The sequence below is a fragment of the Salvelinus namaycush genome, chromosome 23, assembly GCF_016432855.1.
Source record: "Salvelinus namaycush isolate Seneca chromosome 23, SaNama_1.0, whole genome shotgun sequence".
Lineage (NCBI taxonomy): Eukaryota > Metazoa > Chordata > Actinopteri > Salmoniformes > Salmonidae > Salvelinus > Salvelinus namaycush.
This window is the reverse complement of record NC_052329.1, coordinates 22,625,484-22,647,377: the sequence shown is the minus strand read 5'-3', so window position 1 is coordinate 22,647,377 and position 21,894 is coordinate 22,625,484. Positions and strand designations below refer to the sequence as shown.

At 44.2% G+C, this 21,894-nt stretch overlaps 1 protein-coding gene across 2 annotated transcripts in view; it reads right to left on the bottom strand.

Annotated features, from left to right (window-relative positions):
- The window catches only part of LOC120018189 (nucleoredoxin), a 74,471-nt gene that overhangs the window by 20,754 nt on the left and 31,823 nt on the right, over positions 1–21,894 (bottom strand). The window contains exon 1 of one of the 2 annotated variants that reach the window (XM_038961248.1): positions 16,186–16,355. The exons of the other annotated variant lie outside the window; for it this stretch is intronic. Coding sequence (XP_038817176.1) covers positions 16,186–16,320 — 135 coding nt within the window. The 5' untranslated portion in view covers positions 16,321–16,355. Of the gene's footprint in view, positions 1–16,185; positions 16,356–21,894 lie in introns of those variants that run through there. 2 annotated transcript variants of the gene reach the window in all.

The window sequence follows — 21,894 nt, the reverse complement described above, 5'->3', positions numbered from 1 at the left end:
CATACAAAGCTCTCCCCTCCTCATTCCTGCTTATAAGCAAAAATGAAAGCAGGAAGCACCAGTGACTAGATCAATAAAAAAGTGCTCAGATGAAGCAGATGCTAAGCTACAGGACTGTTTTGCTAGCACAGACTGGAATATGTTCCGGGATTCCTCCAATGGCATTGAGGAGTACACCACATCAGTCATTGGTTTCATCAATAAGTGCATCGAGGACGTCGTCCCCACATTAACCGTACGTACATACCACAACCAGAAGCCATGGATAACAGGCAACATCCGCACTGAGCTAAAGGCTAGAGCTGCCGCTTTCAAGGAGCGGGACTCTAACCCGGAAGCTTATAAGAAATCTCGCTATGCCGTCCGACGAACCATCAAACAGGAAAAGCATCATTACAGGACTAAGATTGAATCGTACTACACCGGCTCTGATGCTCGTCGGATGTGGCAGGGCTTGCAAACTATTATGGACTGCAAAGGGCTGCAAAGAGCTGCCCAGTGACACGAGCCTACCAGACGAGCTAAACTACTTCTATGCTCGCTTCGAGACAAATAACACTGAAACATGCATGAGAGCATCAGCTGTTCCGGAAGACTGTGGGTTCACGCTCTCCGCAGCCGATGTAAGACCTTTAAACAGGTCAACATTCACAAGGCCGCAGGGCCAGACGGATTACCAGGACGTGTACTGCGAGCATGCGCTGACCAACTGACAAGTGTCTTCACTGACATTTTGAACCTCTCCCTGTCCGAGTCTGTAATACCAACATGTTTCAAGCAGACCACCATAGTGCCTGTGCCCAAGAACACTAAGGTAACCTGCTTAAACAACTACCGACCCGTAGCATTCACATCTGTAACCATGAAGTCCTTCGAAAGGCTGGTCATAGCTCACATCAACACCATTATCAACACCCAGAAACCCTGGGCCCACTCCAATTTGCATACAGCCCCAACAGATGATGCAATCTCTATTGCACTCCACACTGCCCTTACCCACCTGGACAAAAGGAACACCTATGTGAGAACGCTATTCATTGACTACAGCTCAGCATTCAACACCAGTGCCCTCAAAGCTCATCAATAAGCTAAGGACCCTGAGACTAAACACCTCCCTCTGCAACTGGATCCTGGACTTCCTGACGGGCCACGCTGATTCTCAACATAGGGGCCCCTCAGGGGTGCGTGCTCAGTCTGTTCCTGTACTCCCTGTTCACTCATGACTGCAAGGCCAAGCACGACTCCAACACCATCATTAAGTTTGCCCGATGACACAACATTGGTAGGCATGATCACCAACGAGACAGCATATAGGGAGGTCAGAGACCTGGCCATGTGGTGCCAGGACAACAACCTCTTCCTCAACGTGATCAAGACAAAAGGAGATGATTGTGGACTACAGGAAAAGGAGGACCGAGCACACCCTCATTCTCGTCGACGGGGCTGCAGTGGAGTAGGTTGAGAGCTTCAAGTTCCTTGGTGTCCACATCACCAACAAACTATTATGGTCAAAGCACACCAAGACAGTCGTGAAGAGGGCACGACAAAACTTATTTCCCCTCTGGAGACTGAAAAGATTTGGCATGGGTCCTCAGATCCTCAAAGGGTTCTACAGCTGCACCATCAAGAGCATCCTGACTGGTTGCATCACTGCCCGGTAAGGCAACTGCTCGGCCTCCGACCGCAAGGCACTACAGAGGATAGTGCGAACGGCCCAGTACATCACTGGGGCCAAGCTTCCTGCCATCCAGGACCTCTATACCAGGCGGTGTCAGAGGAAGGCCCTAAAAATTCTCAAATACTCCAGCCACCCTAGTCATAAACTGTTCTCTCCGCTACCACACGGCAAACGGTACCGGAGCGCCATGTCTAGGTCCAAGAGGCTTCTAAAACAGCTTCTACACCCAAGCTATAAGACTCCTGAACAACTAATCAAATGGCTACCCAGACTATTTGCATTGCCCCCTCCTCTTTTACACCGCTGCTACTCTCGGTTGTTATCATCTATGCATAGTCACTTTAATAACTCTACCTACATGTACATATTACCTCAACTAACCGGTGCCCCCGCATATTGACTCTGTACCGGTACCCCCCTGTATATAGTCTCGCTATTGTTATTTTACTGCTGCTCTTTAATTACTTGTTTCTTTTATTTCTTATTCTTATCCGTATTTTTTAAAACTGCATTGTTGGTTAGAGGCTCGTAAGTAAGCATTTCACTGTAAGGTTGTATTCGGCGCATGTGACTAATACTATTTGATTTGAGATATGCATCTGTTGGTCACAGATACCTTAACAAAAAAGTAGGGGTGTGGGTCAGAAAACCAGTCAGTATATGGTATGACCACCATTCGCTCATGCAGCGCGACATCTCCTTCACATATAATTGATCAGGCTGTTGATTGTGGCCTGTGGAATATTGTCCCACTCCTCTTGAATGGCTGTGTGAAGTTGCTGAATATGGTTGTTTAATCAGCTTCTTGATATGCCACATCTGTCAGGTGGATGGATTATTTGGCAAAGGAGAAATGCTTACAACCAGGGATGTAAACTAATTTGTTTAAAACATTTTAGAGAAATACGCTTTTTGTGCATATGGAAAATGTCTGGGATCTTTTATTTCAGCTCATGAAACATGGGACCAACACTTTACATGTTGAGTTTATATTATTGTTCAGTGTATAATGACTGTTGTGACTGTATATTGTGACTTGATATGAATATAAAACATACAGCATAAAATCGTAAACAGACTCTTTTTGACCGCAAATGCGTGTTTGAAACTGGGACTATTTATATGTATATATGTTCGGTGTAGTCCGACGACAGAGAGCACATCTCACACAGTGGAAACTCACTTTCCATATCAGAGGGAAGAAGATGGGCGTTGCTTGAAATGACTAGCTCCTGAAGAATAGCACAGAGTCAGAGGTCAATTTCCTGAGTTGTCTGAGAAGCATAGAAATATTGATGTTTGAAAGTCTGATAGCAAGTCTGAGCCAGAATTGTACCAGTGACCTTGAGATAGCCAAGCCAATACACCAAGGACTGCACCAGTCCAGACAATTTGGTATAGGCACATAGTACCATATAATGATTTTAGCACTGTGGTCTCTAGTAATTTCAGTGAAAGGGAGAGATAGATGTAGGAGTGAGGCCTGTCTGCAGTCTGTCTCGGTGGGGGAAGCCTCCAGTTGGGTTCAGTTACAGTTCTGCTCCTGTCCAGGCCTGGCTGATGAAAAACTTTTGTTTCTAATAAAAACAATGACTTCACTTCGGGAGCCAAGTTAGCGTTCTGATGTGCAGACGGATTCAGGGAGGCTCAGGCTGCTCAGAGAGATTGGCGTTTTACAGGGTATAGGATCCCTCGACAGGGTCTGTACAGGGAGGGACCTCCTCTCTACTGTGGAACTGGAAGAGGAGTGTTCAACCCCCACCAGGTCCTCTATGAGCAGGCATCTCTCTGGTCAGCGTGCCTACCTGTCCTGGGGAGTGGAAGACCCAAGGCCTCTGGAGTGGAGTATCATGCAACCTCATATCATGCAACCTTACAATCAAAACATATAGCCCAACGTTGATAGAACAACTAAATTAATACCTCTAAATGAATATAGGAGCACCTCATTTTTCGCTCAACACGGAATAGTGCGCACTCCCTCAAATCGTTTGGAGAAAATATCCTTTCCATTTTATTCAGCTTTGTTCAATTGTATTCATACTATAAAATAATGCCACGGAATTCTAAGCAAATCTTGTCTGTAAAATGAACTAGTGTATCTCACAGCCATTTGGCATAGCCACATCAGGACAACTCAGAGTATGCTATTCTGTTCGTCTGAAATAGATTACAATTTTTTCATATTATGTTTCTTTAGACCCATCTAAAATAAATAATGGTTGTATTGCATCAGTGGCTTGTGTGGAAGCCAGGAGATACTAAACGTGTTTATGTTAATTAACGGTCAGTTACCGTGAGACCGACAGTTATTTGCTTGACAATCACCGGCTGACAAAATGTTGTGACCTCCACAGCCCTAGGGACATAACTTTGAAGTCACAACAAAATATATGCAAAACCCTTCTAATAGACAAATCATATTTAGCTAAAAATGCTATAGGGCCAATGGATGACAGGCTATACAGGAAGTCTGTATTTACAAATCATTAGGTCTATTTGCATGTTTCGAATACTGTACGGTTATCAACTAAACATACCAGGAGATGTTTGCCATAATATACCCTTTTGGTCAGTATGAGTTGATGAGTTTATATACAGCTTGTCTAAAATATACATCATTCTTCTATGATGTGTACAGTAAGTGTACAATGTCAATGTGCATACATATGTCTATCTATTAGTGTGTGTACCAATGCCAAACCTCTCTCAACCCCACCCTGCTCTAGTCTGAGCCTGGTGCATAGAGAGCACTGCTGAAAGAGAGATTGTTTCTGAGAGGCAGAGACCTCAGAGCCGATTCAGCCTCGATCCTTTCACTACTGCTAATTTACTGCATGATCCGGAATTATGTCTGCCTGGCGGTATGGCTGCAGTTCAGGGCACCGCAGGACACTAAATCACGTCAGCTGTAGATCTGTAGATCCGCCTGGAGGCTAGGCTGTGTGTGACAACCATCGGGCTGTTATCATGATTTCAGGGCAGATGATGGGCCTGGTAATTACGACAGTTACATCACCTACATTCATTCATTGATGGCAGCTACATACATTTCACCACCTTGAGACATGATGATTCATACTGGAAGAGGTATGGAACAGTCATTCATTTATACTTATGTCACTGTTTAGAGGCAAGATGCCTTGCTGTGCTTGTTCTCATGGTGATTCTTCCTCAGGCTGGCTAAATCAAACACCAAAAGGAGAACCTCTTTCCTATACAGAGGGAGTTTTTTGCAGTTTTGAAAACAAAAGCAGATGTTCACAAGAGGGACAGCATTTTTTGGAGTGGTATGTTAGAAAATGTTGAAAACAATAGCAACATTTGTTCAGAATCTCTAGAGTTTCTGCCTTGCACACAGTGACAGACTGTACTTCTTTCTACTCCTCTCTTCGGTTTGCCTTTAGGGACTAAAGACAGAGGAATGTGATGCCATAGTGGTCCCAATATTAGATTCCCAAATGTAGCCACTCCCTCTAGTACCTTACTCCATTCAGAGAGTCAATGTCTGAAGCCATCTGTTCAGAGTTGGGTGTATTATAAGCTGCAGAGAAAATAAACAAATCAAATTTCATTTGTCACATGCGCCGAATACAATAGGTGTTTTATAAAATGCTAACTTACAAGCCCTTAACCAACAATGCAGTTAAGAGTTAAGAAAATATTTACTAAATAAACTAAAGTAAAAAAAAAAAATAGAACAGAACTGGTGACAGAACTGGTGACCCCGTGAGCCACAAACACTCATAAATCAGTGTCCAAACTAAACTTATTCCCCAGTCAGGGCTCATCTCGAACCTACTTCACATTGGTTATGTCCCAAATGGCACCTTACTCCCTTTATAGTGCACTACTTTTGACCACAGCCCATATGGCTCTGGTCAAAAGTAGTGCACTATATAGAGGATAGGGTGCAATTTGGGATGCATCCATGGTCGTCTCCAAACCAGATCTCTGTGGTTTGTCTGGATTTCATTTGACTCTTGAAGGAATGATTTAATCAAAGTATTGAAAATCCATTGTGCTGTACGTTTTAATCCATCTACTGTAGGAAAGTCTGTGCAAGACCCAAAGAAATAAGAACATGGTAGAAAACGTATTTACAGCTGAAGATGAGAGGAAGCATTTAAAACTTCTCGGAAACAATCATATCATTTTATCAGCATAATCATAGCCAGTCTAGAGACCCTAGCATTAGTTCCTCCTGCATGTTTTTAAGTGGGCTACCCTTTTCATTACCCAGACCAACACACTAGACTAGATCAAATGTGCCAATAACCCCCAGCCAACCCCCTAGAGACCCGGAAATCCATACTAACAATCCATTTAGACACACACTCTCCCTCCCTCCCACCTCCCCTAATAGGATCACCCATGGCTGCAGTTCCACTTATGGAGGCTGAGGAGGGAGCAGTAGATCTGCCTGTATGGACATAGCAGAGCCAGATGGCCAGGCCTGTAGCTTAATGCAATGCTCTGTATAAAGCTCACATCGGAGATGTTCAGCATGAGGTGAAAAGGTCATCATAATGATCAAGCTCCGACTGCCTGTCAAAAACTGATCTTGTTAAATCCACTGATGAGTCTTGTGATTGCACTAAGTAATGTCACACTGTCTGTATGTCATTCTGAGAAGGGAATTCTCACAGTTGTCCATCTTGTCCACATACAATACTGTATCTATGTTTGATGTCATGGATGGTAATCGTTTTCATGCTTCTTTGTACTGCTGCACTTTAGTAGGAACACTGGGCGTTTAAAGGGGGGGGTAGTTAACAGAGCTCCTACTGGCGTTCCCAAAGCTCTCACAGACACATCTGCTTCACTTTTGACCCGCTCCCTCCCATCTGAACCCCTACTGCCGTTTCTTCCCCCGACCCCTATGGTCTCCCTAGCCCCATGCAGCTTTGTGGAGGGAGGCTGGGCTGAGAGAGAGTGGTGCTGGGCTGAGAGGAGAAGCCCTGTTGAGAGAGCTGGAGTGGAAGAAATTCCTCCAGTCATCATCCCTATTCACTTCTCATTGTTCCTGCCCTGACTCCACACAGATCTACTTTTACTGGCCCAGGCGTCCAGACCTGAGGCGCTTGCCAAACGCTCACATTGCAGCCCCATTTTAGCAAACATGGCACTTAAAGGGATTTCAATAGCGTACAAAGGAGTGCATGTGCTCCACCCTGCTGAATACTGACAGGAATAAAGTTCTTTATCTCTCGATAGAATACTTAAGAATAACACGGATGGGCATTTAAAAAAAAACACACACTACAAAAGGAAGAAGGGAGTCGGAGTAGCTATTTCTAGAATCAAAGCTTTGGCCCTTCACAGAGTACTGTAGGCTATACCTACAGAACAATTTACCATCTGATAGTAGCTAGCTAGTTTGTGTTTTAACTTATTTATCATGGTCTAGAGGGCATTCCTGTACTTTATCTAGTCTTGCATTCTGGGGAGAACACTCTCTGGACTCATGTCTCTTCCACTAATGAACAACCAGAATCCTAAATTAGGCTGTATTCCCTTAATCCCATTAGCTATGTCTTTTTACTTTAGCAACACGCTCCTGAATTAACTCACTTCCCCATTCTTTTCAAAAGTAATTTATTGCCATGTGCATTCTGTTAGATTGGTATGTAGGTTTGAGAGTTCTATAAAAAAAAACAATAATGTGTTCCACATTTATCAGAGCATGGCGGGCCAGACAGGCAGGGTAAACCTGACTGGTTTACCCTGCCTGTCTGGCCCGCCATGCTCTGATAAATCATTTTGTCTCTCATTTTGTCTCTCATTTTGATTTGGTTTTATAGTTTCAACTAAGACATGTCTCCATGGGGGGCAAGAAAAAGATTGTTTTCCAACACTGCTGAGGAATCCACACTGACCCGTTTAATATCCATGATGGCAAAGACACCAGTAGTCAGATGATCAGTCACTCCGTCAATAAAACCTTCGTTGATGGTATTTGAAGTAAAGCCAGCCTGTTAGACAGCAGTCTCAGGACCTGAGAGATCTAGTAGTCTCTCATGTGGCCTTTCAACAGGTTGATAGATAGACATCCTCTGTCTGTCCGTCCAGCCCACTCCATACCAAAGCGTTCATCTTTTATTGGGTATTTCTATAGAGCCTGCCTGCAGGCAGCCTGAGCCCTGGCCATGAAGGTTTACTGGGAAGGACCAGGGGAGGAGGTAGGAGAACTGAGCCGCTTCCCAAATGGCACCCTATTCCCTATATAGAGCACTACTATTGGCCAGGATCTGTAGGGAATAGGGTGTCATTTGGGGCACAACCATGGGCTGTTTTGTAAAGGACAATGCTATAACTTACAGATTTTTATGTTTCTCACAAAGCGACAGCATAAAAGAAGATTCTCCAAGGTGACGGCTAGACTGTAGAGTTCGGTCCTCAACGATGGGAAATTTATCCCATCCCACATTTGGATCCCAACCTCATCTCATTTACATTGATGTAGTGTTCAACCGTCTGGAGCTTATTCATTCTACATGGAGCTTTCAGCCTTTGGCTATCGGGGAATGGAGTAGAACCGGGTAAAATATGAGGCATATTGGATAGAAGCCCTGTGTTCTAGTGCTTAGATAGGCAGGGGTAAGGGATGGAAGGAGGGAGCAGGCGACGTGGAACAGAACAGATTAATCCAGTCTCCTCAAACCCTCCCCAGCCAGTCCCAGTCAGAACCACTGATTAACATTACAGGCCTCTGGTCTCGCTCTCTGTTCCACTGAGCTCATTACAAAAAAAATAAATAAATAGGTCCCCGAACCACAGTACAGTATAATATTTTCTCTGTTGGATAAACACTCCTGAAATAAACAAGAGTAATGCACATTAGTCCCCCTCCTTTTCAGGGCAGCATGTGATTGCTGTATCATATTTATCTCTTACAATATTCAATGGCCCGACCAACAATTTTGCCGTTATGGACCTCCTTGCACACACACCCACGGGCTAAATTGCTTCCGATAGAAGCCTGTGTTGCCATGGCAACCCCCCAGTCACATTGTGGGCTGTTAGTTAATAATTCAGTGATAAATTAACGGTTTTGTGAGGAAAACAGGTGCCAGAATGTCAGAGAGCTTAGGGGGAATAGCTGGATGGAAAGGGAGAGAGAGAGAGCGACAGAGGAGAGAGACCGTAAGAGGGGAGTTTCTTCCTCTCCTCTTGTGTTGACCAAAAGCTGCTGTCTGAATGCAGGCTCTTAATCTAAACTCAGACTCTGTATGGCTGGGCACCACCGTGCAAGTTTTTATTTAGTGAAGAATGCAGCGTAAAAGGGGGATTGTAAATGAGTAGAAATACAGTACTCAATAGTTATCTGCAGCATTGTGTCTTCCACAAGCGTGGGTCGCCCCTGAGGACTACATACTGGAGTGTCAAAGGTCAAAGGCAGGGGGTGCAATCTTTACTCCTGCTGGTGTTTAGAACTGTGTAAAAGCCAAAACGCATCTCACCCTAGACCTGCATACCCCATGAGTCAATTATTAAACCAGTGTAGACCACAAATGTAGAAAGTTCACCGCTTGCAATTCTGTGGAAGAATTAGAATTTACTTCAACAATGTTCACAAGATGCACTGCAAACTATGGCCGGGACAATACCAGTATTGTGATACTCGTTAGTATTGTGGCAAGAAAACAAAACATGAAGTGGATTTAACTTCTTCAGGAAAACAGCCCTAATGCTGGAAACAAACACCATTAGGTTTTTTTTACCAAGCTAACGCACACAATCATTTTACATACAGCATGTTTTTAAAATGACCAAAGTGTTTGGTCTGCTTCGTGTTTTCTTTTATGCCATGGAACAAATATCATGATACTGGTATTGTCACAGCCCTACTGCAAACTGACCACTTTAGTGTGGACCAGTATAAAAGCTCTGGTGGTGAGTTTAAGCTTTTAGAGAGGATTTTCCTCCTCTCATCCTGCCTCTCATCAAGTCAAGGCCTGCTGGGCCTCTCAGATAGAGAGTGAGATGTTCTGGCTCTGCACCAAACTGCCCTACTCTGGTCTGGCCAATGGGCACGGCCGCCAGTCTGTTAGAGATTGGCATCACCATGGCCCGCCTGCCTCACCCACTGGGAGAGAGAGAACTGCCCTCAGAGCACATTTTTCCTGGTTGTCCCTGGCGCCTGCCAGAGGTAATTCATATCACACTCTCTCATGCAAAAAATGTAATCTAATACATTATGGAGTGGTTCCTGGTACGGGGCCGGCTAGACAGTGCAGCCTCAGCATCCTCCTCAACTCAAAACACATGCCCACACACACCTTGTTAAGACCACATTAAGCCTTTGCTGGCACCTGCCAAGCCTCCATGATGATCCAAATAGAAAACATTAGTGAGCAATACAATAACATAGCCTACTATAACATACGTGAAGAAACCACTAAGAATAACCTGAAAATCCTCCTATGCTTTTATATGGTTTTAGTGAATTAACAAGAGGGATACTTTTAGCTGTGATTCATAGAAGTACATAAATAAAGTGAGACAGAGTTCTATGTTTAGGCTGGATTGGAGGCTTCGGTCAACTGGCTTCTTTGAGTACCACAGGGAGGGGGGAGGGGTGCATTTACACAGCTCCTTCCCTATTTTGACTCCTGGTTGACCCAACGTTTAACTCCCACTCCTCCTTCTATTCCCTGGAAGAGACAAAATAGCAAATATCCCAAATAGCACCCTTTTCCCTTTTTAGTGCACTACTTTTAACAAATATAAAGGGAATAGGGTGGCATTTGGGATGCATCCAGTGAGACAGACTGGTTGTGCTCCTCCAGCTCCCATCGCAACACAGGGGATTCATTTTGATAACACTTTACATAGACATTATCACAGTAGAACTTTCAGAACACACAGGGTGTTTCTGAAAATGCATACTACCGTGCTCCAAGCACGCAAATTGGAGCACAGGAGGGTCAGAGTATGAGTCCAAATCAAAGAATGCGAAACGGAGCAAGTAGGGCACTTCTCATCTACATACTCCGTTTGTACATATTTTGAAGCATGCATGATGTAAGCTTCAAAAGGAAAGTATGCAAAGAAATATGACGCAACCACGCAAAAAAAAATACAAATTCTCCAAATACATGCTGTGTTAATTTTGGCATGGTTACCTGCCAACTGTAGTGTGCGTAGGTCGCAAGCCACTAGTAAGTCAATAGAGTTAACTGGCCAGTTACTACTGTTAGCTAGCCATAGAGCCACAAATAATTGTTAGCTAACAACGAAGAATTGACATCTACATTGGACAACACTTGTTTTAGGTCATTTTTGATGTATAGCTAGCTGATAGTTATGAAGTAAAACGTTTGCATTGTGTATATCTTGTTTCGTCTCTATTGCAATTGTCCTGGCTAGAAGAAGGTTCAGTGAATGATAAGTTAATAGGGCTAACTGGATAGACACGAAGAATTGTTAGCTCGCTACCCACAAAGATTTTACATCTACTGTACCTTTTGCCTATTTAACTAGCTAGCTGATAATTCTGAAGTAACACATTGCTTTGTGTATATCTTGTTTTGTCTCTATTGTTGCCATTGTCCTGGCTGGAAGAAGGCTCAGTGAAGGGGGAGATGCAGCGGGAGGTAATACAGTAGGTGGAGTGCGAGTGCTTCTCAAATGATGTAATGTTTTATGCGTTCGCCACACTCTCGTCCTCTCAAGAGAACGTCGTCGGATAATGCACTTGGAGCATGAGAGTGTGGAGCACAGAGGTATGCATATTGAGAAACACCCACCATCTCCTTCTGAGGATTTCTGCTTTCCTATACTTTGAGTTTACCGAAACAATAGGATTGTTAGATCCATTGACATCATGCATCATGTTAGGTGATACATAACAGTTACTGTATGTATGTCTTATATAGGCCTACGTGTTGTTAGTGCTGGGCTTGGACTTCTAATGGGACACTACTACTGCAATAAACCCAAACTACTCCTTACAAAATAATAAAGCCTTTTCTGATGTCCTTGTAACACATTATTAGGCCCCTGTATGAGCCTGAGCAATGTAATGAAATTATCCAATACAAAATGTGACTATATACACACTAGCCTCTCAGAGAGATATATGGTGCATTTTAGTGAGGGTGTATTTTCGGTTTCATTGTGTTCTGAGGCCAATGAGTAGGGTTGTAAATCACAGTGACACTGGCCATGCGACTATACTGCATCATAAACTATAGACCAGTGGTAGCTAGCTCCCAGATACTTGGCTCCAACTCTACAAGACCACAGTCAACACACACACACACACATACGTCATCTGGGCCTGACAGATGCCTGACTGCGATCCAAAGCTTTATATGAGAAAAATTTCTCACCTCTACTTCAATACACCCACATCACATTCACAGTACAGAATGCATGTTATTATGAAATGGGATGGCCTTGAGAAAGGCCACTCGGCTGAAACGTCGACCAAAGTGCCCTGTCCACCTCTGAACATGGAATAAAAAGATCTAGATCACCAGCATTTTTGCCTACCAACCTTTCATTTTATACAGAAATGGAATGACATGCATCTATTGTGCTGTCCTCTGGGGAGAGGAGTTGTAGCTCGTCCCGTTCCTTCATTACCTGGTACCAGATTAAACCTACAGTGACATTGGGTTACATTGTGATACTTGATCTCCATTCATTAACCCATTTCCTCCTCTCCTCTTACGCTCATTAAAAGGCACATCTGTTTCGTGTTGCTGCAGGCAGGGCTCTGGAGTTTACGGCTGAGCTGTACATCTGGACATCCGCCTACACCCCCCCCCGCAACCCCCACCAATAAACCCCCCTCCTGCCCCGTGACAGCTTACAACCCCATTGTCACAGCAGCACCAATACGTATAGAGAATCTCCTCTGCTACCCCCCCTGCCCTTTCTTCCGATCGGCTTTGCTCTGACAATATGTTCTCAAATCAGAGCGGCCGGTCAGAGAGACTTAAGGGTGCAGCTTCCATTGGTGCTCCGGCTTAAAACCTACACAAACCACAAAATGGGGAATTTTTGCTCCAACTACTTGACCTAATTTTTGTTAAATAATTTGAAATGGCAATGCATGGAATGAATGCATGTATGAAAACATATACGGATATGAATCCCCCTGCAGCCCAGGAGATTTATGTGAGTCGGTTGTTAGCTCTGAAGTGTGGGTGTGACCAGGGTATATGTGTACAGTACAAGAGTTAGTATGTCTGCTGGGTGTGAATGTCTGTACATGTCTCTGTGTGTGTGTATGTGTGAGAGTGAGCCAAATAGAGAGAGAAAGCCTGAGAGAGACAGATTAGGAGAGATGGAGAGGGAGCGAGGTCGAGGGCGGTCTGCCCCACAGACAGCTGAGGAGCTGGTTCAGGGTCACATCCCCCAACTGAAGGGGACTGACTGACTGACAGGGCGGCATCAAAGGTCAGGATGTTAATACCCCAGCAGGAAAAACATGACCTCAAAGAAGACCCCTGGCCACTTACCTCCCCCAACCGTCATCCCCTCTGACCCAGCAGCCCCAGCCCCACCACGTCACATGAAAACTTTACAAGGAAAACCTTTTAAATAACCACTCAGCAATCGGCTTCTTCAAAACCTTCCCATCCTGTACACACCTCATCTTCCGAGGCCTCTTCCCAGACACACTTGCGCACGCACACACACAGATAAAGACAGTGAGTCAGAGGATAAAACACAGCTGGGAGAAGCAGCTAAATCGGCGGTCCTCAGCAGAGCGATCCATGTGTAGAGGTAAAGTGAGCAGCCCTCCTCTTCAAGCTTCCCATGCATCAAAGAGTGAAAGGCACACAGTGAGTGGTGCTTTGTTCTCTGTTTGTAATTCAGCACCAGCATCCCAACAGCACAGATCTGAGGTCTCCCACAAACAGGGAGCGAGGTCACTAGCCCTCGGTAAGCCCTTCTGTGATGTCTTCTTTCAGCAGTTTAGGAGTTTGTTAGACAAGATGATGTAATCCACACAGCCTAAAATTCTATTTCTACCATCCAGTCTGTCGGTCGGTCTAATACCGCATGTAACTAACTGCATGGTTATTGGAGCCAATAGCAGTCAAATCTCATTGATACAGATCAATAGGCATGTATGATCCGTGTGGGAGAGGCTAGGTAGTTGAAACCAAGGAGAACCTCTGGTAACCCACTGAACGACTGCTTTGGGCTAGACTTTACTTCTACGGGGTGCAAAACTGCACATAAAACCTCTGAATTATTTTATTTACTTTTTTTGTCAAATTCCCCCAGTACAGTATTAAGACTGGTGGAGTAGAGTGGTGAACTGTGGAGTAAAGTTCTAAGCTGCCTCATGAGTCCTTAGTTGACTTACTGGCCTCCTTCCCCTACAAATCACCCTTTCGTCTCAATCCACACACAGCAGCAGATCATTACACAGTTAACCCACAGAGACACTGTGCTGCTCCAAACACCACCAGACTGTATAACTGTCAGGTAATAACTACTGTTAGAAATAGTCTAAAACACATGATTGAATTGGCTGTAATGAGCGGATTTTCCCCGTTTTAACCTGGGACGCAAACTAGTCACCTTTCGGCGAAATTCGCCATTTTGAATCCAAAATAGGTGACCTATGTGATTCGTGTAGATCCGATGAGAAAAGTTTTGGGGGGGCTTGGATCACTATCCAAGGCTCAGCCAATCGTTCCCATAACAACAGAATGCAGCATGGACTGAAGAGGGAAGAGACAACCAATTTGCTAGTTACATCATCAGCGTGCACTCTGGAAAGACAGCGGGAGAGTGGAAAAGCAGTTTGTTATCGTTCAGTGGACGCACAAAGAGCCACAGAGACGGGGGTGAGAAGGTGATGAAGCGTACTTCATGAGCTGAAAAACAACTGGCATTTGGAAAGTTTGAGGTGAGGAAGAAAGTGTGGTGGAACAAGTATTGTTAGCATTGTTAAGTATCTTGCTAGCTGGATCAAATTCTCTCTTAGCTAGCCAGAGAAATGTTGAGCAACATTAGCCAACTTAACTTATCAAATAATTGAGTTTATGGTGTGAAAATTAGCTAGCTAATAAAGTCAGACAGCTAACATTAGCTAGCTAATGTTACAACATCAGATGCGCTAACGTTAGCACCTAACCAATTCGCGCTATAGTATTAACTGGTATAACGTTACGACTCCTTGCCGTTCCTCAAGTTATAACGCATTAGTTGCTCACTGGACCCTGGCAATCTGTGTGAAATGTTAACTAGCTAACGAACTAACTACTAATCTGTGAACTGATGTTTTCCATCTAAAGTATGTGGTTAATTTTCCAGAATGAGAGAATTATGTGAAAATGAGGGATTGCTTGTTAAACAAGTTGATTCAGGGATGAAGTGTAGCTGGAGCTGGGCCTGGTTTAAGCTGGATGCCACCATAGAGTTGAAAGGAACACCACACACATGGGCCACTTTTTCAGTCAGCGGATAAAAAGGCGTATGCCAGGTGTACTCTGACTGAAAGAGATCAATTATGCCAACAAAGGGATAAAAAGGGGTATGCCAGGTGTACCCTCTGCCTGAAAGAGATCAGTTATGCCAACAAAGGGTATCATGCTCTGCTGGCACATTGTAGAACAGATGTCCACAGGCAGAAAGTGTACAATGTAATAATGTGTAGCTCAAAGATATTCCTTTTGTTGTGTTGACAGTAACATGTGTGAGTGAGGGGGCATTATTACATTTTTTACTCAGTGAACGTCCTTTTTGCACACATGTAGCCTTGTGCACTTGATCGATGTCTACTATAGTGGCCACTATAATAGAGCAAAAATAGAATGCCTGTTTGTTCCATTCTATTTCTACTTAAGATGTTTTTCCCCCAAATGCAATATTTAGATGTGTGGTCACAAGTGTTCTATTATAAAGGCTGTCATGGTAATAAGTGTTCTATTATAAAGGCTGTCATGGTAACTGCAATATTAGTGTATTGTTTTTTTCTCAAGACTTGATTGTCATTTGCAGTAAAGTCTAGACAATAACATTGACAATAACATCTTTACATTTTTTAACTCTGAGTTAGCGTCACATTAACCACTTTTTATTTTACACACAGAGACTGAACATGTAGATCATATTCTTTGTTGTTTAATTAGTTAAAACCTGCATTTCCCCCTAGCAGGGATTTTTTCCATGTTTCAGTGCAACAAAAAAAAAAGCCACCTTTTTGGGCCCTCGCCAGTTTGCATCCCTGCTTTTAACCTGGGTTCAGAGAGACAGTATGTCTCTTCCATCACTGGCCTTTTAAAAACATATCAAGCTGCACATGGGAGGAAGGGAAGAGTTGGTCTAGGCTAGGCGAGCGTCACAGTGATTTGTAATCAGGCCTAGCATTTACAGGAAAATAGAAAACTCTTTCAAAGCCTGCCAATAATCGAGAAGGTAGAGAAAAACCACACTGTGACTCCATGGTCCAAAGAACCACAGTCCTTTTCCCCCTCAAAAAGAAGGCAGGAGGAGTGATATGAGAGTTGGAACGAGGACTGTTGGGAGCTTACCTTTTCAAGTTTGTTTGCAGTTGTTAATGAACTGGCCCCAGAGTTGTTTGCTGCAGTTTCCCTTTGCACTTTCATCGTCCTTCCATTAAGTTCGAACAGTGAAACACAAGCAAACAAACTCATAACCACACTCATTTTTGTTCACATCCTGTCCCGTAGTACCTTAGTGACCATTAGCTCATGTGATCTGTGGAGCGAGAGAGCAGAGCCTGGTTAGAGGGGTGGGGAAGTGGAGTCCTTTAGCAGTTGGACCTGCTCCAGAACTTCCTCCACTGCACTCCTACAGTAAACTAGCTTACAACTGGAGCCAGCAGACAGAGAGAGAAGGGGCTGGAGGGAGGAGAGTATGGCCAGAAAATAAACTGACCAAACTGACTGCCCTTCCCTGACTGGCAGCTCAAATAGAATAGCCAACTTTGTTTGATTGTGACTGATTTGATGGCAAGCATGTTTTGCCACTATACAGAAATGTGTGGGAACTTAACTGCTCCAATAGGCTTTCCACACATTTCTTAAGAACGATCCCATTTAGGCTAAGTTGAATATCCAACAAAAAAAAAAGAGCAGAATGCATGATTGAACCATTGTGGGGTTAAACCCTGGCTGGCCAGAGAAGTCTCTGATATAAAGGAGTCTCAGAGAGACAGAGACAGACAGAAAGAAAGGGAGGGAGAGAACTACACTCTCTGAGCACTCAGTTGAAGTAATACGTTAACATTAAACTTAAGACCCTGTTGCCAAGCGAGGAAGAAACTCCCAAATATGAGTCACCGGAAGACCACAAGCATAGCTCATAAAAACACAACAGCTAGGATAAAATTAAACAGTATAAACCAATAGCAAGGGTCAAAGTTAAATGCCATAGCCTGCCAACTTTACGAGAAAGATGACAATTAGCCCACAATGTATAAAAATGTCCTTTGCCGAATTGCCTCTGGTTTTAGCAAACATCAGTATAAACCACCACTGAATGGCCCTGAGTAATGTTGTTTCAGATAAAACTAAATTCCCCAGAGCTATAGTGAGAGACAAAGAGGACACACATGTGCGAGGTGCAGCTCTACTCTGGCTGCATCTGTGGCAGGCTGGAATGTGATGAGGGTTTACTGGGTTTATAAATAACTGTCAGAAAAAGGGAGACACAAAAGGCAGTGCTGTTCTGAATCTGCAGGAGCAGGGCCACTCTCTCTCCCCCCCATTCCCAGGCAGCCAGCACCCTTTCCTCTCCGCCCGCCCTGCAGTCCACTCCAGCTTACCACTCTCTCTCACTTTCTCTGGAGTGGTTACCACCAGCACCCCAGCCCCACTCCATCCCGCCTGCTTGCCCTCTCACAGTTGCTAGCAACACCAGAACCATTTAGTCTGAATGGAGAAAAGAAATCAAGGCAACCCAGGAGTGTTTAAAGGGAGCTATTGTGGCGTGTGTGTCCCCGTGTGAGAGAGATGTTGAGGTAGCTTACTGCAGTGCACTTATCCTCCCCATCAGTCTAGAGGTGACTGACTAGCTATAATCAGCACGCCACCAGATGGTAATCCAACAGTATCGAATGTCTTCAATTATTCAAAGAATGTTAATAGGGGAAATCAATACTCCAATTTCAAAACAATAAGAGCATCTACAATGTCTCTAAAATAGTACACAGACTAACACAAAACGTGGCTAATTCATAACAGTATGATACTTAATCACCCGTTGAAATATGCTTGGAGCAGAAAACCCAGCCAGAGCAAGTGTTTCAGCGCAAATCCGTGCAGGGATCTAGAGCCGACGGGAGATTTCTGATGAGAATCAATCTGTTTTGTCACATTACAGCATTCATCCCTCTCCCTTGGTTTCCAAGGAGCCCGAGTGGACCGCCGCACCACCTGAAGCTTAACCAGCAGAGATAGAAACGACGCTCTCCTTTATCTCTCATTCCTTATGCCACCTTTCCCTCCTTTTCTAATGATGCGCTGTCATGCTGTGTAATGACATGCACCAAGACCAAGGGAGGGAGGAAGAAAGAGGGGAGATTGGAGGAGGTGAAGGACTGAAAAAGGTTCCACAATAGCCAGTCACACCAAATGTAAATGCCTTCGTACTATCCAGAGTGAAACGGTTAGGGGGAGTGTGGAGAGGACGGTGCAATGTGCATTTATGTTCCATTCTTCATGGTGTGGCAAATTGGATTGTGATGCTGGATCTGCGGCTCAATGTGATTTGGCTGTGAGTCACACACATAACACAGACTGGAGAGAAAACACCACCATCTCAACCAACCAGCTCTATTGTCTCCCCAGCCAGGTCACACATCCCTTTATCAAAACACATCAAAAATAGACAGTTATATGACAGAAAAACTATGGATGAGTTCATGTATGATTAGCTAAAGTATCTCTACTCCACCCACCCGGTCTGTAACTTCAGTTGGATTAACAGAGGCCTGAGAGAAAGTATTTTAGCTTCAGACAGGTTCACCCTCCACTATCAGACCTCAGAAAGGGTAATTTATGTAATACCCACCCAGTTCTCAGCAAGGGGTTTCCCCTACATAGAGGTGCTTTGTTGTGGAGTTCAAACGAACAAGAAACCCACTCAACTGCCCACCACAGCTGGCCTGAACTGTGTAATCCACTTACACGTCTGTAACCCATAGCCTAGACGCCCTGGCCCACATACACCATCCCTTTCTCCCATCAGCACAGATCAAAAGGACCAATCAGAGACGCTAAGCAGCAGATAAAGCCCATTTCAGATTTATACCTATTTCGGCACGGTCTGTACTTTCTGCGAATCAGCCAAAAAATTATATGCACAATGTTCATTGCTTTTCCTGCACTGTTCCAGTGAGATGTTACTCTACAGACACCCAGGCCGTCCCGTCCACCACGTCGAGCGGATCTAATTAAATGCTGTTCCACATTAACAGGATTGGGCGAGCTCACCGTTTCCTGCCCTGTTCCCCATGGCCTTTGAGTGGCTCTCGGGCTAATGCATAGAAACAGGAACAGGATGAAATGCCAGACACAAGTGAAACCGACATCAATACACACAGCAAACCTGCTCACATTATTGCCTTGCGGTGGTGAAACATGGCGAGAGTGTTGTACAGTCACACAAAAGCTGTGTTGAGACCACTGCAAACAGAAGAACAGGCTGTAAAGGCTTGAGTCTTTACATAACCCAGGGCTACAGTAGAACTAGGAGGTGTAATGCAATGGAATTAAATATAACAATTTAATAGGATCTGTGTGTAATGCCCTGTAATCATGTCAATCTAATCACACTACATTTATAAGCCTGTTCTTTAACAGCACAATATCCCTCTTCATTTCCTTATTTGTCTGCAGTCATTTGGTCATTATTGGGCTTCAGGGTTTGACCTTTCAAAACATAAGGCTGCATACATCTCAGCCTCACTTTCCCACTGCCACCAGCAGGCTGCTGCCAGAAACCCAACCTGGAAGCAGTAGTCTGCCAAGCAAATAGTCTTACTACCACATTGCGTAACTATGTGTAAAAAAATACTGTGTTTGTAAACTGGTTGATTCAAACTGCCTCCATCCATAGATAATCATGCTGTAGTTTGGCCTTCTCACTGGGGACTGAAGACAGTCATGCTGATGATAGTAACAGAGAGAGAGGGAATAAGCCACATGTCTTGACAGGGGAGAAAAACGCTATGAAATACATTTTGCACAAGCTCTCCCTTCCATTATACTGGGCTGCTTGAATAAAGACAGTTAACTGTGTGTTATTCAGTTCCGTGTAACATGGCACTCTGTCTACGTGTCTTTTGCTTGGAACCAGCTGGAGAACCAAACGGTAAAAATCGACAAAAACAAACAGTCTAGCGGACATTGAAGCTAAGAGCTTTGAGACATAAACAGTAGGCCAATGTTCCCGTTTGGCAAACCAAAAGGTCAAATAAGAGGCTGCTAGACCACCTCCTGATCCATTCTGTTTGTGTGGTAATTCACTTTTGTTAGACAACACATAGCAACTGTTCAAGATCTCCCAATTTGCTCATTTGTCCTCCTGCACAACTGCAATAGCTGGGTTGGAATGCGTTAGCTCAAAGAATATTTATAATTTGTGACAGAAAACCTACCACAAGCAGACCACACAGTCTGCTCTTTGCTCCTACGTGTCACTCCTGTTCTACAGGGACTGGCACATTTCCTTCCATTCTAAGCTACTTCAAATCACTCCTCCGCTTAAAAACACCCAACACTCCCCCAGCCTCTCACGGGGTGAGTTCACATTCACAAGGCTAAAAGGGAGGGGTACTGCAATAGCCCTGTAAACATTCATCTGTTGTTCTCTATGGCCAAAGAGATCCTATAATTTACATATAGAGTCTGATTCTATGACCAAGGCTGGATATTTTTTGGGGTGTTTGAAACCTTCGTCAACATCCTCCACCAGGGGAAGTGTGTGCTGTGCAACGATGGTTCCCAACCATCTAAACCGCATGGTGTTGGTCTAAACCGCATGGTGTTCGTCATTCTGTATTCAGTCGTACCACAGTAAAACCCAACAAAGAGCTTCTGTCTGTCACACCACTCTACCTCATCCTGCTAGATAAATCAGCTGGCATTAATACAACGGCCGGGGAAGCAATTAGGTATCAAAATGTCATATTCAGCCATTTGTTGTGCTCTCCTTTTGTTTCTGGCACGTATGAAAGCTGAAAAGCAGTTTTGTTATAAGATTTTTTCCCCAGAGGGATACAATGTTCACTTGTGTAACCCACCGGATCACTCTGGGTGGTCCGGCCAAGTGAGCAGCATGGACCGGTTCAGCCCAGATCGGACTGCTACCCCTGTGTGGTACACTTGTTTGGCTTTTTTTCTGTCCATCATGGCTACCGCTCTCGCTTCTCTAAAACGACGGCATCCCCCAGCACAAAACAAACTGCTCAATGCCACCATTATTTATTTTAATGAGCTCACAAGCACTCCGAATTGCCTGACTGTTTAATTTAAAGAATCAGTCAGCGAATTTTATACATCACACAACAAAGAAACAACTAAACCGACAAATCCCAGGGCTGGGACGGAAGTACAGTGGAAGAAGTATACAAAAGGGACATCTTAATGTAATGTTGTTTTATTTAATTGATTCCCTTAAAGTGTTTTGCTCTGGACACCAATGTCTCACAGAAACTCAAAATCAGTGCTAATTGCTCCTTCAAAACAGGGCCCTCGTCTCAGAATGACTCAATGTCTTTCTCACTCTCTCAAGATCTTCATATACACGGAGTGTACAAAACATTAGGAATGCTTGCTCTTTCCATGACAGTCTGACCAGGTGAATCCAGTGAACGCTATGATCCCTTTCTGATGTCACCTGTTAAATCCACTTCCAATCAGTGTGGATAAAGGGGAAGAGATGTTTAAGCCTTGAGACAATTGAGATTGTGTATGTTTGCCATTTACAGGGTGAACAGGTTATGGTAGTAGGTGCCAGGCGCACCGGTTTGTGTGTGTCAAGAACTGCAACGCAACTGGGTTTTTCGCGCTCAACAGTTTCCCGTGTGTATCAAGAATGGTCCACCATCCAAAGGACATCCAGCAAACTTGACACAAATGTGGGAAGCATTGGAGTCACCTTGTAGAGTCCATGCCCCAAAGAATTGAGGCTGTTCGGAGGGCAAAAAGGAGGGTGTTCCTAATATTTTGTACACTCAGTGTATCTTCACATCCAAGTCTCATCCATTTTGTTTT